Source organism: Hoplias malabaricus, chromosome 3, assembly GCF_029633855.1.
Source record: "Hoplias malabaricus isolate fHopMal1 chromosome 3, fHopMal1.hap1, whole genome shotgun sequence".
Taxonomy (NCBI): Eukaryota; Metazoa; Chordata; class Actinopteri; order Characiformes; family Erythrinidae; genus Hoplias; species Hoplias malabaricus.
This window is the reverse complement of record NC_089802.1, coordinates 45,404,697-45,423,337: the sequence shown is the minus strand read 5'-3', so window position 1 is coordinate 45,423,337 and position 18,641 is coordinate 45,404,697. Positions and strand designations below refer to the sequence as shown.

Here is an 18,641-nt window from a genome sequence, read left to right as displayed (position 1 = left end):
AAATATTATCTGTATTATATTATCTATCTGATTAGGAGGACATCTTCTGTTATGATCAAATTTAGGCCAATATCTATTACAGAACAATAGTACTCAGTTTATCATTTTAATTCTAGAGAAGATAATTACAGATAATATGTTGTGAAATACTACCCTAAGATAATTAGAGTGGAAACTTCCGTTTCTATTGTTTACTCGGTTTACTATTTCAACTCAGCTTTCAGGAGCCATAGTGCACTACCTATAACTAACACATTAATGTTAGATTTAGTCATATTTAAATGTGTCTATGTAATGAAACCATGCCAGATAAAATAATACAATGACAGACTGTAAAGTTTTTTTTTTATGTCATAAATTTACTGAAAAGTTGTGTTCACAAGTTTATATTGCATCAGTCCTTCAGGAAAACTGAAATAAACCAACAAAACATGTGAGTGTTGTTTTTACAGGAGTTGTTTTTCGTTTGCCAGTTTTGATGTCAAGTTGACATGATGCCTACATTTCAGAAATGAAGTCCTGTCATGACTTTTAAAAGGAAAAGACAGTACTTCATGACAACTTGGTTTGTAGCTCAGTAAATGTCACAAAGATATAGTGTAGATACTACAGTATAACAAAGTTCCATCTCGAACATTAAGGTAGCAAAATAGTGACAAACCACTTTTGACCACTGATAATATCACAACATAATCTAATGTCAGAAAAAAATCCTTGGTGTTAACATGAAAAACAAGCCTGTCAGTTAAGAAACATAAATCTCCACACATACTACAAACATATATTGTAAAATGTAAGCAAAATATTTTATTTATTATTTAAATACTCTATTTAATAGATTATCTTTTTAGAGCGTCAGATTATTTTTGACTGATTAAGTGAGGAACAACAAGCAAAATATCTAACTCATTTATTGTATACATGGCCAAATAGTTTCTAATTATTGGACATAGAAAGTACTTCTAAAATGGACAGTATTAGCAACTTCTACTATTCCCTTTACTTTGCTGGAAGACTGTTGTGAGGATCTAATAACAGACAGCCATTAATGAGTCAGACAGATATGGGTGACCTCAGATATATCTTGGATGATTAGTTCTGGATCACTCTCATCTCATAGGTATGAAGCAGTTCTCTATCATTCCACAGAACTCTGATTCACTGATTCTAGGCCAATGCTGATGGCTTTATAACCCTGTAACAGACACTTGGAACAGAGCATAGTGACCTTAAGCTACTACAGTGTCTAATTTTTGGGTTGTCTTACTGTAATTATGTTTCATAGGACTGAGTCTAATGTGGATATATAACATTCCCGCAGTGTGACAATCACAAGCAAATAACAGGCACTTTACCAACTTTTTTTTTTTTACAATATACAAAACGCTTTAGATGGGTTTACACCTCTTATTTTAATAGTACTGGTCATGTCCATTATTTTTAGCCTTGATGGTGAGGATTCATTCCAAGACACATGAAACAAACAGTGTAAACGTGGTCTCAGAGGACAAGTAACAAGTGCAAACTGTAACAACAGCACAAGTGTAACAATGGCAATGAAAGATTCCTATTAGAGAAAACAGCTGTTGAAATTGGGCGTTAACAAGAAGGAATTCACTGACTCAGGCTTTGTATATGATGCTTATTAAACTCAAATGTCCTGAAGGAACGGTGAGTGTGTGCATGTGAGACATCAGTGAAAACAGCAGCTGCCTGAGGGAGAGCCTGTTTGAGAACAGTGGGTTTTTGGATGCATGAAAATTCCTGTTATCTACTGCAGCTTTTCCCATCAGATGGAGGGTGAAAAAGACCAAATTCACACGTGTGTGCACACACAAACACACACACTGGGGAGAGTATGTTAGATTTAGTGGCTCTCTTATTACATATACTCACAGAACATGGACACACAAATACAGAAGAACTGGCAGGGTTTGGCTTAGCTTGGCTGTGTGAGTTTATTTGCTATTGTGAGTAATTGAGCCTGCTTCATCCTGGCACATCTTCTGCTCCATTTCCTCTCTCTTTCTTTCTTTGTTTCTCTCTCTCTCTCTCTCTCTCTCTCTCTCTCTCTCTCTCTCTCTCTCTCTCTCTTTCACACACACACACACACACACACACACACACACTTACTTACAATTGATCCCTACACCAATTTGTCATTGCGCTCCCCTTCAACACTGTATCTTCAACACAACACTTTTGTATGGCACCACCATCTCATTTTAACTTTTTCACTGTGGCTTTCTTTTGGTTAGACTTTTTAGTAACAGTTTACTGGAGGGCAGGTCACATGACAGATTGCATAGTCATAGGTTGAACCTGGAGCATTCTTAGCCATTCTTACCTAAGTTACAGAGAACAGACAAATATATGGCATTTATTTATTATTTTCACTGAATCATTTCTGTTCACTGTATAGTTTAAAACCTCTTATGTTCATGCAGTGCTACTTCCTTTATAAAATATCTTAGCTCTGTTTGACCCTACTGCAATAATGTCTTTTAACTATTCAAGTATAGCTTTATGAATACATAATTAATAAAAGGGTTAGCCTTCAACAAATCTAATCAATTCAAATACATTTTTAGTAGCTGTTTAACCTAGAGGGGTTAAATAACTGCACCTCTGTACTTTCCTCTATTGTCTTCATGGTACTCTTCAGCTAAAGCAGGAGTAGAGTAGGTAAGGAATGTGTACACACACACACACACACACACACACACACACACACACAATCAGACATGCTCACACACATATTTATGGCTTTCACTATCCATTTCAAAGAGATCTATTACAAATCGTAAATGCTGATATGGCACTTTGCAGTCTGCACTTATCATATCCAGTAAACATTTCTCTTCAATCATCATCTCCCTCTCTCACCCTGTCTCTCTCTCCCTACCTCTCTCTGTCTGCCTCTCCATCTCCCACTCTATCCTTCACTCATACACTTTCTCTCCTGTAGTCTATCCACACCTAAAATGAACTAATATGGCTTGACAAAAACAATACTGATCATTAACACCTCATACTCTGTCCAATCTTTTCTGGCTGATAAATTAGAACAAGTGTTGCTCTCTGAGCCTCTGGCAGGCTGCCTCAGTGCACAACTCCTATGTGATTTGCTTCTTGCGTTAATTAATTCATTGAATCAGTGCCTGGTATTATGGCTGCTGGCTCGGTTCTCAAGCTAAACTGAGAAACCAGTAAAGAGGGTTTTGTGTAGTGTTTTGTGTAAAGCTCGCCTCTACCGGATTACACGAGATACTTCTCTTATTTTTGCATTGAAGACAGACTGCTGTATGACCATATGTATAAGCATGTGTCTGTGTGTGTTGGTGGTGATAAGCATAGGGCGTTGTGTGTTAGAACTATATGAATAATTCGAACTGATTAACATTATTTAAAAAATTAGCATTTTATCTTTGATTTCACCATGATTCAAGTACTTTGGTGGAGTTGCTATTTTAAAGAAATGGGCTGACTAACGTGGAAGGAACTAATTGCATAGTAGTGATATATAAGCAATAAAATGTAAAATAAATTGTATTTTGCATTTTAAACAATGGAAATGTATATTATATATTGTTAGAATTTATATGCTTAAATATTAATCATAGTCAGATCAAGGTTTGAACTAAACTATATGCCTTTTCTGAATGTTAATTTAATGCTAATATAACATTTGCAATAATATAAATGATTTTGTCAGTTATGCTGTTTTAATTTCCACTTCCCATATTTTTCAGGTGCAGGCCAGTTGTAAGTGGCTCTGACCATGTGATGAATCACCCACATGCAAAACAACATGTCAGTCACAAATATGAACAATGGGATTTGTGTGTGTGTGTGTGTGTGTGTGTGTCTGTACTTAAGAGAGGGTGGGATGAGGTCAATCCATGTGTGCAGCTGTAGCCTTATGATTTCATCTGATGAACATTATGAATATATCTTCTTGTCATTCCTCTGTGTTCTCTGAGTCAGTTGGAGATTCCATGGTCAAAATGACGAAGCAGCCAGTGTTGATTCTCTCTCTACACTGGAGTTCACAACCATTAAATCTTCAAATTAACTTAGATATAAAAAAAACTGTCTCTGGATCACAAACACCACTCCATCTCTCCTAAAAGTATTAGTAGCAGTTCCATCACTCCAGAGACCACAGTAATGCCACTCCACAGGCCAGTGCTAAGAGGGCTTTATAGCCCTCTAGTCAAAACTTATCAGTGAGCATGGTGACTTTAGACTCATGGGTAGCTGCTCCAAAGCATGCTGTTCCTCTGGCCAGTGCTATTTAGGAAATTATATTATAAAACCCTGTGTGATTTGAGTGCACTTTAGCTGAAGAATAAAAGTAGCTGAATTCACCGATTAAAGGGGAATCTGGATATATTTAGACATTTTATTTTGAGAGAAACAGATCATCTACAAATGAAAGATTAAAAAGACATTTTCAGACAATTCACATTAGAGGTTGACACCCTTTTTCAAAGCACATTCATCGTACTTTCAATAACTTTGTGAAAAGCTTGATACAAGTGCTAGCGCATGGCACAAGATGCTCAATAAATCAGCAAATTCACAACAGTTATATATACATTGTATATTAACTGCAGAAGTGAGAAAAGCTAATTGATTAACATACTAACTCTAACTCTAAATACAAAAATGTAATAAGATTGAAAACATATTGTTACAAATATCTAATTCCTGACCGTTACATTCCAATCTTGGAAGGTCATATACTCGTACGTGTAGCTGTGGGGTGCTGACCTGCAGTTTCATCATTGCGTGTCTTAAATCTGAAGCTCAGGAGAACTCTTCTATGAAAAGTTTTCAGGTGCAGCCTGACGGTGAGTTCATGCACATCGGTCTGTTTGTTGGTTTCCATGCTTATCCTTGTCTCCTGCTGTTTGTGTGTGTGTCTGTGTGGGTGTGTGCAAATATTCATGTGCAAACTCCTGGGAATCCCTGTCTTTGCTTTTCCTTTGTTGTTGGAATTCGAAAGCTTCATAACCATTGAGCCATCCTTTTATTCGCTAGTTTGTGCCTTCTGTATTTTGACAGAACCTCCAGAATGTGAATTTTAATAAGCAGACAAAGTGAGTTCTGTATTTAAATTTGCAAACAGTTAAAGAGCTTTCCAGTCGGCACATCTGTAGTGTTCTGCTGATAACAGACAGTAGTTTGATGTGCTTCCTTGTATTACACTGATGTGAAGCTCACTTATGAAAGCCACCAGGCAGTTGCTGATTATAATGAATTTAATATAAATATATAATAGAAAATTGAAAATATAACTACTGCACTGCCACAATAACAGTTGTTACACACAGAGAAGGTCTTTCCCACACTGTTCATATTAAATTATATCCATTTTTGAGCAGTCAGTTCTAAATATCTCGGTTCTGGTATCTGTGAATGATCATCCATGGGTCTTTGAAGGCTACTATCATGGCACAATTACATATTACTACAAAAAACCTTCCCCCAGGAAAACGTTCTGAAAATACTGAATTATACAAGTTATACAAGCGTCTGTTCTCCAGTAAGCTTTCTTTCCGCCACTGCCTCTTTGCCTGTTTGCAGAAGCTGAAACATGTCGGTTTAAAAATTAAAAACGGAAAGCAGCTATATTCTCTTGCACAGAACTCTTTGATTTTGAATCATTTTTAAGAGTCTGCTTCTCCATCAACATGATGACAAAAATGTAAATGTTTTCTTTTTTCAATATTTTTTTTCCTAATTTTTTTAAAACCTAAAAGAATATTTCAGAGAGATACAGGGGATACAGCCATGCAAGTTCTCCCATTGGTTACTTTGTTACTTGTTTCAAATAAAATATGGCTATGCTGTCCCTATTTAACCTGGAGTGACTAAAATATTTATGTGCACTGGTATTAGTTAAGTACTTACATGCTTCTGGAAATCCAGTAGAAGTGCTAGCAGGAAACAGCATTAGCATAAAATAAGGTATTTTTATATTTATTTTTTTATATTCCACTTTTTTCAGCTGAGAACTAAAAACCAGCCATAAACTACAGATGGCTAAGTTGGATAACACACAGCCAGCAGAACCCATGATGACTTACCCTCCAGGACGACCTCTTTTCCGGTCTTCTTCAGGGCTTGTACTGCTTCATCATGTGTAGCTTCTCGCAGGTCACATCCATTGACTGACAAGATGGCATCACCCACATAAAGAGCCTCAGTTTGGTCAGCTGCAAGTCCTTTGAAAATCTTCGAGATTAAGATTGGCATCTTGTTCTCTTTTCCACCTGTCAGGTACCAAACACAATGAGCAGATTACCATCCAAGCATTCTCTAATGTAACCAATAAGACTTCTGTCCAAAAAGGTCATGTGTCTAGCAGATTTTCATTTTTATTTTATTTTATTTTTATCCACTTACCCTAGTTTTTCATATATATATTTAATATATTTTTAGTCATGTCTGTTTTAAACTGAATTCCTGAAAATATTTGAAATTATAGGTCAATTTAATGTTAAATTATACTTGATTTAGGCCTAGATGCAACCAAAAACTGATTTTCAATACAACTTGAAGAAAGAAAACAAGATGAAAGTGTCTAAAACCAGCGCTTCTGCTCCTCATTCTTGGTTGCCTCATGTTTGGAGAAAACTGAGGTTCATTCTTATCAGTGGCAGAAACCAGCCATTCAGAACAGGGCTGTTTAGACATGGTAAAAAAAATGCTGTGTTGTTTGATCCTTGTGTTATTTTGTCAAAGACATTTCCTTAAGATCCTAGAACCATGTTAACTTGTGGATAAAAGATGAGGGTTCATTTTTTTTTAAAGCAAAATGACTATTTTGCAGACATCATTGTCATGACAATTAATAGATACAAATTCATTTTTAGCTAAGCTTTCAAAATAAACATTCTTTAAAGTGGGTTGAATTATTATGATAATTTGCACATACCCAGCTTTTTTAATTTAAATTTGAATCTGAGTTTGTGTTGTCTGATGTTTAAGATTGGGTTATTGTGAGACGACTGTCCATTCTGACATTTCATTGTAAAAGAATTTAAAATTTTTCTTCAAGGTTTCATTAAATTGTCTGATAAAGGTAGAAACTTTAGTTGTAAACTGACCTAGAATGGTTGTGACTGCAAATATGAGGAATGATTTCACTGATGTAGAAACAGGTACACGGAGCTTAACATAGAGCAGCTGAATGCAGTTACATCTTGAATTATTTTATTATTATTATTATTATTATTATTACACAGACCTCTGAATTTTCTCTGAAGAACATGTTAATGTATTTTGCTACAAAATGGGTTTCATAACTGTTCCTTCTCCATTACCCAACAATGGTGATGACTTATGTCACGTCGTTCAATTACATCCCCGAAATCAGAGAGGAGGATCTCTGCAGACTGACACATCTAAATGGTTCCAATAAGCACACTTCACACATACAAGAATGTGCCTTTAAAAACTGTCTCAAAACTGACTGAGCAATGTGTCTGGAAGCTGGCTGCAGGGTCTATTTAAACTCTCTGTAGTATGGCTCAGTGGAACTTCAACTGAACGCATTGAACCAAATATTTTACATCACTTTTGAGTTTAAAAGTTCTGAAGCTCACTGACAAAAAGCTCCAGCACACAGTGAGACTCCAGTCAGTTGACTATTCTTTGAGAGCTGTACATTGGAATGAACAATTTCAACATCTTCCAGTCTAAAGACCTGTCAAAATCATTTTCAGTGAAAAACTGGATCGGTCATTGAATCCCTTGACAATGTTCCAAATTACAGAAAACATTTTTCCCCTGCCCTGAAGTACTTACATCTTCAATGCTTCAATACATAACAATACCGGAGTGAGTATCAGCCAAACGCGATGGAGAACATAATTAATAAATGTCTTAACTAGGTGAGGGGTATAATACATAAAACAAATTAATGCTGATTATCTTTTCAAAGCTGAAGTTCTGAGAGTCCTACACTTTGAAAATATCATCACATCCCTCAATGAAGACATGATTATGCCATGCTATCTCCTGCAAGAGTTCAAAATGTTCAGCAGTGATTTACACCAAATTTCACAAAATGCTTTACAAAATTCACAGTCAACAGACTGACCAAACCTATGGGTGCTCAGTGCTTTTAAATGTATTCACAAGCTTGAAATTCTAAATTAAATTGGTTCCAAAGTCATAAATCTGTTCAGACTTTGAAAATGTGACAAATCTAAGGGCGCTGTACATGTGCAATAATACAACATTGAACTGCTTGTTCAAAGACCTCAAAAAGCTTTTGCGGTTTAGATTTGACAAGAGTTAACATTATTCATTATTTACTATTCATTCATTTGAAATCTCTTTTGGCCTTCAACTCATTCCTAGAAACCAACTGGAGGGTTTGAAATCTTTAAAGGTTTCCTATACTCTTAAAATAAATACGCTGCCAGTGCTCATTCACTGGACTTGCAGAACAGTACTCCCCTTCACTGTAATAAGTATATTTTAACTACCTAAATGTATTTGGCAAAAACATCTTTTGTAGACTATTGTAAACTATGACTTTGCAGTTCAAAAATATGACTTTGACTCATTTGCTTCCTTTGTAGCTTTTGGATCATTTTCCCCACTTTCATAATCTTGTCTCTTTACAGCTACTCTCTCATAATAAAAAGTGTATGTACAGGTACATTATTGATCACTAAAGTTACAAACAGTTCAAATTTTCAGGGTAAAAGTGGTTTTAAAGTCCAGTTGTGTTCCCTAAAGGTGCATTACATTCTCTTATAATGAATAATTTGTAATATTTCATAATAGATACAGCCCTGGACATGAAATGGGACATGTAAAATTAACACGATTTTAAGTGTAATCTACAATTACATTAGAATAAGATACAATTATGCTCCCTATCAAAGGTACTGAATATGTTTCCTTGAGGGTACGGTACCGGCACAGTGACAGTTCTACTGACAGTGTAGTTAACATATTTTAGCACTCTTTCACTACAGGAAGAGAAAGCAAAAACTCTACATGTTTTCATAAACAGAAAGATTCCCTTATTTGCCAGTGTTCTGGAGGATATTCCCTCTCGTTACCTTATATGATAAAACAAAATAACTGATGAAAAAAAGAGACATATCTCAGTTGGCCAAAGCTAGAGTCACCAGAATACTCTGTCAGAAAGTGAAAATGGCCATGGAGACCAAAGAGACTCCTGAAGATGAAAGATGAAATCTCTCAGGGAATGGTAATGGATGCTAAATAGAGACAGCATTACAAAAGGAGAGAAAGAATAATATGCTGGTTTTATGTTACATTTCATGATCTTTACCAAGTTTACTTGGTAGTTTATTAATATTTTATGTGCAATTAACGTTATAATTAAAATTGTCTCTACTTACTGCAGAACAATCCAGAGTTTAGCAAAAAGCATGTGTTTTTTTGTATGACTTTTAGAGCTCACACAGCTGGACAGATTGAATTGCTTGTGTCAGTGGGAGTCATTCTGGAATCTGATGGCCTGTGCATAAAAGCTGTTCCTGAGGTTTGTGGTTCTGCCTCCCTGGCTGTAGGAGTGTGAAGAGGCTGTGATGGTTAAAGGTTTTGTGTCCGTAACAAAGTTTTGTATTCTTCTGCTGACCATGGTGTGGTAAATGACCTCCAGCAATAGAAAGGCTGCTCCTGTGAAGGTGCCTGAATGTCCTTTGAATGTGGGTTATGACTAGCCTTTCCAACCACTTTATTGGTTCAGTATTTGGCATCAGTGCAACCTTCCAGTAATCATTAAAACAGGTCACTGCACTCTTTCGTGGTCAGGGAAAGATGGAAATGAAATCATCTTGGCCAGATGTGAACATGTACACATGGGGAAAACCATGAAATATGAGTTAAATGTGGGTGGGAACGTGGACATATTTGGGTGGAGAAAAACAACACCCAGGGAAGCTCTGACCTCATAGTATGGGCGATGGTCAGTCTTTAGTATTATGCACTCAAAAAAATCTTGAGAAATTGTGGTAAGACTTAAGATAATATATTAATATAGTTACATTCAACAACATTTTTATAATAGTTGAATTGACTTGATTTTGGTCACTGAACTTAGATGTGATAAATAGATCTGATAAACAGTGAAACAGGAACACCCCAACAAAAAGCCACATCACTGCCGGACTGTCTACTGGACCAGCCTAGAAGACGCATTTTATCTTACTGACTGACTGACTCCTAATATTGAAACACGCAGTATGAACTGTTTGTTTAGCCATATTTCACAGAGAGAACTTAAGGTGGTGCTACTACACCGTCTGTTGTTAGTTCAGTCATATTTCACATAGTGCTTTTCCACCAACGTGAAACCGCATTTCCACAGACATAAACTGGTTTGTGAACCACAACAGTTAATTCCCAGCAACGTTTCTCCGCTATTCCCAAGCTCAGCAGGACAGCTCAGAACATTTACACACTTATTATATCTCACAGAGAGAAGAGGACTGCTGAATTTGTCTTATTTAACATAAGCGTGTGTCTTTGCCTGAAATATTGTAAAGGGAAGTGGTGAGGAGACATTTTGCATTAGTGTGTTTGTAAAACTCCATATCGCTGCGCACAGCCTCGTTAAACTTCACATTTTTAACCTGTTACACTGAATAAATAAGTAATTGTCATTTTTAAAATCAACAAATTGTGGTAGATCATTTAGTGTATATTTTTAAATAAAATGAACAATAAAAACAATGATGCCGGTGTTATATATTCTGAAAAAACTCCTTTTTTCATTACTGCATTTATTAGTCCTAACCTTCATATTTTCTGTACAACACAATCACATAATAAAAACCATATGTAAACAAAGACATTGATATGAAGCACCAAAGCTTCTCCAGACCTTCCAAAGACAAGGGCATGTATTTTGGGGTTTCCTCTTTTTGAAATGCCAGAAACACCTCTGTGACAATGGCTATATGGCTAATGGCGGTCCGGCAAAACTAGGTTTGCTTAGTTTAATTTGTTCTTAGTTTTATTGGCTCACAATATCACTGTTTTTTTTAACTGTTTGTGATATCACACTCTAATTGGAAGTACAAAAAAAAATATCAAAATGGCTAGGCAAGTTTTGCTTTTAAACCCAGCTCCACAAACTACCATGTAGTGATTAAACCCTGTTTAGCAAGCTGCCCATTGCCCTGCCTATCCCATGAACTACCCTGATTTGATTAAACACCACCCAACCCCCTCCAACCGGAAAAAAAAATAAAATATTATTCTGCCCAACACTAGTCTGGTCTTTAAAGACTGTATAAAATGTGACCAGAACACAAGCTGAATCCACAGTATTTTTCAAATTGCTTCCACAGCAAGAAGCTATACATGGAAATGTTGTCAATAATGCCTGAAAGCCGCCAAGTCCCTGCCTCTCATGTGATGAATAATGTTGAGGACAAGGATTAAATCACATGACTTCACACTGCTTGTCTCAACCACCAACCCCTAGGTTGGGATTCATGAAGGTTGGAATGAATCGTGATGTAGATTCCTGCATGTATTCAAACAGATAATAAATATTCAGTGTCATACCTTTCAAGAATCTAATACATCACTTTTATTTAATGGTTATTTTTCAGCTCCACTCCAAATGGCTCCCTGAAGTGTTTCTGATCTGCTTCTCTTTCAGAATTATGCTTTGTTCACTTATCTTTTTTGAACCTGTGCTAAAAACAGACTGCCCCAGGAGAAGTTAAATGTAAGAAATGGAGAGGAATAGAACACAATTATACAGTAGAAAAAATAAACTGCATATATAAATATATAAATCTGCAAACATACATATATCCCTGCTGGCTAAAAGCATACCGGTCAACAACAATGGAGCCTGATAACTGATCACCACCAAAAACAGTACGTTTACCTTTGGACATTGGTATACTGGTCAACCAACAGGATCACACGGACCAGATAAACCTGCACCAGACTAGGATAAAAACAGGCACAAATCAGCTTAGATCTCAGTGGAGTTCATGCTGGTCTTTTTTCAGAGGGGAATTAATAATATTTAAATTTAAGCACAAATGAGGACTTTAAATTGCTCAATGTGAAAAGTTCAATATCTGCAGCTTCTTATTATTGACCAATTTCCTACGTTAGAGGTCTTCTCCTTGCTGTGATTTATGTGGAACATTTAGACACAAAAATTACAGTTGACTTCGACCTTGAGTTGGAGCATGGTCCAAAACGCATAGATTAACAGGCATAGATCTTCTTTAGTACATGAAGGTTATGCCAGCTGTATATCTCTGGAGGAAGAGCACCTCTAAATCAGAAATAAGGATAATTTTGTATGAACATTAGGTGGCTCTCACTATTGCTCACAAGGGCTTCTGAGGTTTGAATGTTCATTTTGTGACACAAGGGGGTTGGAAATGACCACACTGATATTACCTCATAAAACATTTCAATGGCATATAGGGGAAAAAACATTTCACACCATGGATTCAAAAAGATGTTTATAAAATGAGAATTAAAGAGAATGAATTATTAGATTGTTTTTTAACAGTTTTTATTTGATCTTTAAACATAATTAGCCAGAGTTTTTGATCCTAACATGGGATTGCCAAATGGTAATTTTCAAAAAAGCATAATAAAAATTTAAGCAACAGACAAACTGCAGAAGACCTGTAAAATAATTTTCAAGTTGCACTTTCACACATGTAGCACACATTTAGCAACAAGTGTATAACGTTGCATTTATTTATTTATATGTTTACCACTTTATTGTACCCCATTGCTACATTGGTTACCTTAAAAAGTTGGAATCAAAAGAGTTACTTTAATCTATAAAATAAATTGAAATACAAATAAAACTCTTCCAACAAGAGGCTTGATTCTAACATATTAAAAGCTCTACTCTAGCACCATTGGTACTACCCAAACATCTCCACACATTCTCACAAAGTGTTTTAACATGATGCACAGAATTAGGTTCAGAATTAGGTTCATGAACTATTTTTCCTAACAATGGACATTTCATTAAATAGCAGGGTTTAATGTCAAAACATTCACTTGGTAAGAAACACTCATCAAACTTACCAGAATGCTAATTACCACTAGTACAGTAAAAAGGTATGTTAGGTGAGTGCCAAGTTAAAGACAATACTGCATTTATTACAGCAGTTTTGAAATTCTACCCTTTTAAGGAATTAATTAATATTGGTCGAAGTAAGTATGAGACGGCTTTACTATGTAATTCAGTAAATAGTTTAACTTAACCTATATCTGAATGCTAACATAGGAACGTATATTCTGTTAGCGCTCTCCTGAGCTCAGTGTGTCCTTTTATAAGTAATGTTTACTATGGTTTTTGCCAGTTTCTTTTATATCTATATACATTTTTGCAGTCAAATACTGAACGCTACTAAAATGGATCTTATACTAAAAGACTGGGGGGAAAAATTGGCACAATTTGCAGTCAAGAAATCGAAAATCCACCATAAAGTAATATCGTGATCCGTACAAGTTATTTCTATATCACTGCAGTGGCAGAATTTAGTCATACTGTTAAAAAGGAAACCTTTTAATGAATGTAGTTGTTTGTCTTCTAGAGATGTCATCTACAATTTACACTTTCTGATGCTGACCTTTGGCCTTTAAAGTGACAGCTACATTCTGGCTTGGTGGTCCATCCCTACCCTAGATACTGTTGGTCAGAAACCAATGCTACTGGAAGAAGGTCTGAAACTGTGCCACTGTCCTAGATACTATTGAGAAGATTTGCCCCTTCTGATAGACCCCACAACTGTATCAATAATTTATTCAGTCCTTTGCTAACCAGACAAACCCAAGTACTGCAGAAACATGCCATCTGTAATATGCTACAAACCTGTTCTAAATAAATAGCTCTATTCATTCCTGAATACAGTTGTGTGCAAAGGTTTTGATGCCTCTGTTATAATGACATGTGAAACAAAAAGAAATAGGTGCTATATATAATGTGCCATAACGTTGTTTTAGTGTAATATTAATAATTTAACCAGTAATGAACCTTTAAATGCTCCTGTAGAGTCACCAGCAGCTGGCAACAAATTCCTTGTGTGTGCTAACATGCTATGTCATGCTAAGTTAATAAAAGCCTACTCTGATTCTGATGTGGACCTCATTCCACGTAGAAAGTTAACAACACATGTAGCCAGAGGCACCTACATTTTTGCATATACCTGTACATTATATTTGCTTCTGATTTACAACTAACTGTGCAGTCTGTAACCTATCCTGTCTACCACTCTAACATCATAACTGTAAACAGAACAATTAGTTACAAAATTATATCTAAAAAGAACTACAATGAGAAAAGGTGATTTCCTGCCAAGAAGCTACCTCCTGACACACATTTCATAGTGCGCATGTGTTGGTATAGTTGAAACTGAAGCAATGAGATCCTGACTTCTGCACAAAGTGTTCCCTGAAGCATTTTGACCTTTGAGGAGAAGAATGGGGTCACACAAGTCATTTAAACCTCTAATATGAATGAAATCATTGGCATTTAATAGAGTGACAGAGAGAGAGAGAAGACATCTTGACTCTATCGATGCCTTAATTCTCTCTTGAGATTATAACTCTGCTTAAACTGAGGTAATATAATTACAGATTTATTACTACAAAATTATTTATACATATATATGAATCCATGTGTCCTAATCATTAAAGAAAACAATGATTAATTTAGTCTGACAGTTTTTGTAATCTGTTTTATGTGGTCCATTAAAATTATGTCTGTCTCGTCTCCTCTAAGGTAAAAGGTCCTTCAAGAGTTTAATAAAGCCAGATGTTATATATTGAATTATAAGCCACAAAATAATCTGAATGCATAAATGCTCTGCTCTTTGAAAAGCCTGTTGCACCAAAAATGTTTCCTCTATTATTACAAGTCACAGAAGCTGTTTGGTATCGCATAGAACCCCTTTATGGTAAGAATGTAAAGCACATTTTTTGGCTATATGTTCAAACAAATTAGAACACAGGTTTACAGATGAGAGCAACAGTGCCAGTATGTGCCATGTTAAAGGGTGAATGTATCAAATGTATAAATGTGTACAGCAAAAGTCCTGGCTTCTCTAATTTTCTCAAACCAGCCACAGAGGTGTAAGTTTAAATTTCCTGGACCTGCATTTGCCACCTCTGGTGTACAGTAAATAGTTTAAACTTGTCTGTGATCCTTGAGAATATATATCTTGAGAATGATATAGTCATAGGTCCAGCACACCGTGCATTGGAGGTGTTGAAGGTAGCACTTAACAGCTGTACTTGCACAAGAGGGCTACAGCTGAGGATTTTATGATTGTAACATCCAGCATGTGAGTAGCTGGCCTTCAGCTGCCAACTACAGATGGCTTGCACAGGTTTTAACTTGTATTTAGTTACGTTGTATTACATTAATGTATATTCTGTATCAGACAGGTTACGATCCCATGTCTTAAATAGTGTTTTGATTATTTTACCAGTGTTTTGATTAGGTTACCATGTACCAGTGGATTGGGATAACAAATATTAACAAGTTACATTACACCTCTCCCTCATATTATCCCATCTATCACTACAAGAAAATGTTTAGCTATCTCAAGCACACATGCACAGGAACCCAGAGATTTTCCAGACTTTACCCAGAGGGGCTGTTTGTACTGGATATCATTCAGTCTTTATCCAGCTTGCATTCTAGTATGAAGTCCAGGCAATGTCTGTGAAAGCGCATGTGTGAACAGAGCCGGTAATGTTCCGGAGAATCCTGCTGTTCCTCATAGGTGCCGTCACACACAGGCCTAAAGTACACTGAACATATCGCTGTGACAACGTATCAGACATAGAAAATCTATGGCTGTGTGCTACATATGTGAAAGTGCAAAAATATCCAGACCTAATTCTCTTGACCTTCCAGAGTTCATGTATGAAAACCCTCTGAGACCCTCCTGAAATCCGGTTCCTCTAAGTAACACGTCAAAGTACAATGCATTATCCCATTCATGTTGACTTGAAAGAGGACCTGGAAAAGCTAAATCTCAAAATTGCATGTTTATTAAATAACAAATTAAGAATCTACAGATTTAATCAGGATTTGTGAATAACAACCACCCATTTTGTGTTATTTGATTATATGCTCAGTTATGGCTTAGTAAGCAGAGAATACAGAAATGGAGCACTCAACCTCTCAGCCACTCCCTGGAAAAACATGCCATATTCTGTAATCCTTATAGAAGCTACAGACCTCAAGAAATGTATTTTTGACTGTTGGAAAGTGGCAAAGTGACTCAGTGGAAAGTATTTTCAATGGAAAACTTGATCTGATGAAGGATGCAACAACATGCATGTAGTTATTGGTTAGATTCAGACTTGTATCAAGTGAAAAAACAGATCCATAAGAACTGCACAAAGCAGTACATTAAATATAGACATACAACTGCACTTTGGACTCAATGCAAGGTCATCTCCCTCTCTCTGTCTCTCTCTGTCTCTCTCTCTCTCTCTCTCTCTCTCTCCCTAAAATAAACAGCACCAATCTCCCCACTCCTCCTTGCTCTCGTTCCACAGCTTTCATGTTAAGCCAATGGCCACGCTGAGCATTATGGGTAATTCTCCAATCAGCTGTTGGCATTGGGGTGCTACTCCGACCCCACCCTTCATACACACACACTGCCTTAAATCTCACTACAGCATGGAGTTAGTTCCCTGCAGCAGAAACAGAAACATGCTGTCCAGCCATTCTCTGAGGCTCAGAAGCATTAACGTTAATTACCAGAACCAAAATATACAATAATCCCGGTGGAAATGTCTAATAATAATTAGTTTTGAGCAAGATCACAAAAGTTTGGAGGGTTCTAAAGTAGCTAAGCACTCTCCTAGTCTTTTGTGACCTGGAGTCAGCTTGTTTTGCAGGTGTGTATGTGTGTGTGTGTGTGTGTGTGTGTGTGTGTGTATGTGTGTGTGAGCATGATTTGTTCAGGCACACAGTGCACAAGTATGCGAGGGAAGATGTAGAGATTGGGCTGAGGGGCAGGCCCAAATCCAAGAAAGCCCCTTTTTTGGACATATTATACGGCCTCCATGACATGGCAATTATTCAGCTATAGTTCGACCCATTTGAAGTTACAAGCCCCTTCCATAGCAGAGTGTAAACCAGGGGCAATATGGCCTAAGCCCTGTTGATCCACACACATCTATGAATGGGGTAAAACTAATTTAGCTTTCTGGATGACCTTTCAATCCTTTTGGAAGTGGACTGCAGACAGGTTATAGAGTCATAAATTTCACTCATAGCCCATTCTGCATTTTGGTTAACTGTGAATCATCCATAAAATAACTAAAACACCCAATTTCACTACATTAAATCACTGTTCTCAAGTTAATGGTTGTTACGCATTTAACCTAAAAAAGTCTTGGCAGATATTTCTGAACTCTTGCCAAGTTTAAAGTCCACACAAAATGTTCACACAATTAAAAAAAAAGCCCTTCAATGTAAATGAATGTGAAGTGCATTGCAGAGAATTTTATCACCAAGATTTTTTTATGATAGTGGTGATAAGAGGCAGGAGTTTACCAGTGGACCTGTGGGCATCTTCTGAGTTTTTATTTATAAAGTTAAATCTAGAAAAACATGTTTGCCTCAGAAAGCCCAGGGTGTTCATTTACACCATGAATAATTAAAAAAAGTATATACTTCAATTATATACTTCAATTATATACTTCAAGCAAAAAAAGTACTAGAAATTGAGCTGTGTTCCTAACAGCTTCCTTCCGTATCTTTCTGTGATTTATCATTTTAAACACATTCATCTCTGTAGGTCTGGTTCCTATCTCCACCACTGAACTGGTTGTTCTTTAGACTTGCTCAGGACAGAGACTTTCACACCTAACTCCTCTCAGTAACTCTGTTACCTCAGTTCACTCAGTGGAGTTACCCAGACCAAACAAATCAGATTATTTTTAGTTATGAGATCGGGTGCATTTCACCTGATTTCTCTGTAAGCAAATAACATTTTACTTTCTTTGTATTGTGGTATACTGCTTCTGGTTTTAATGTGCACAAAATAACACACACTTTAAAACGTTATTAAAACTGGTTTAAGGATATCATTCTCTACCTTTGGTTTCGTTATCAAGAGCAGTTCAAAACTGCAACTCTCCGTGTGCTTTTATTTTGAAGCTGTTTAATTGGAGAGACAGATGCTGACTTATTTCTAGCTTACTTACAATTCGTAATGAACACTGAAACTCGAAAAGGCTCATTGCACTTTAGTTTTATTCGTAGCGAGCTTATAAAAACTTTCTATTTGACATTTTGGCTAGTTAAGGTCTTTTAAGGCGTTGGTATGCCTACCTTTAATGCTGATTCCGAGCCCCCCCACGTCCTGCTTGGTGACCCGGACGGTTCTCTTCACGCTGCTGATGTGCTGAGGGACGGGGGGGTTGAGGCTGCTCGGTTCTCCGTTCAGAGGCGCCGCGGCGGGGACAGAGCCTTTTGCCAGCTCCTCGCTCCCCTCCGCGGGGCTTAGAGTGAGCGTGTCCCCGCTGAGCGCCGCTAGGACGCGGCTCCAGCGCTCCGCCGCGACCCGCAGCTCCAACAACCCGCTCTTAGGAGCCTTCTGCGCCGCCGCCATGTTCAC

General features: G+C 36.8%; 1 protein-coding gene across 1 annotated transcript in view; it reads right to left on the bottom strand.

The window, feature by feature from the left end:
* The window catches only part of snta1 (syntrophin, alpha 1), a 32,752-nt gene extending 14,111 nt beyond the window's left edge, over positions 1-18,641 (bottom strand). The window contains exons 1-2 of the mRNA XM_066664785.1: positions 18,356-18,641; positions 6,096-6,281 (exon numbers count right to left, since the gene is read on the bottom strand). Coding sequence (XP_066520882.1) covers positions 6,096-6,281; positions 18,356-18,635 — 466 coding nt within the window. The 5' untranslated portion in view covers positions 18,636-18,641. The remainder of the gene's footprint in view (positions 1-6,095; positions 6,282-18,355) is intronic.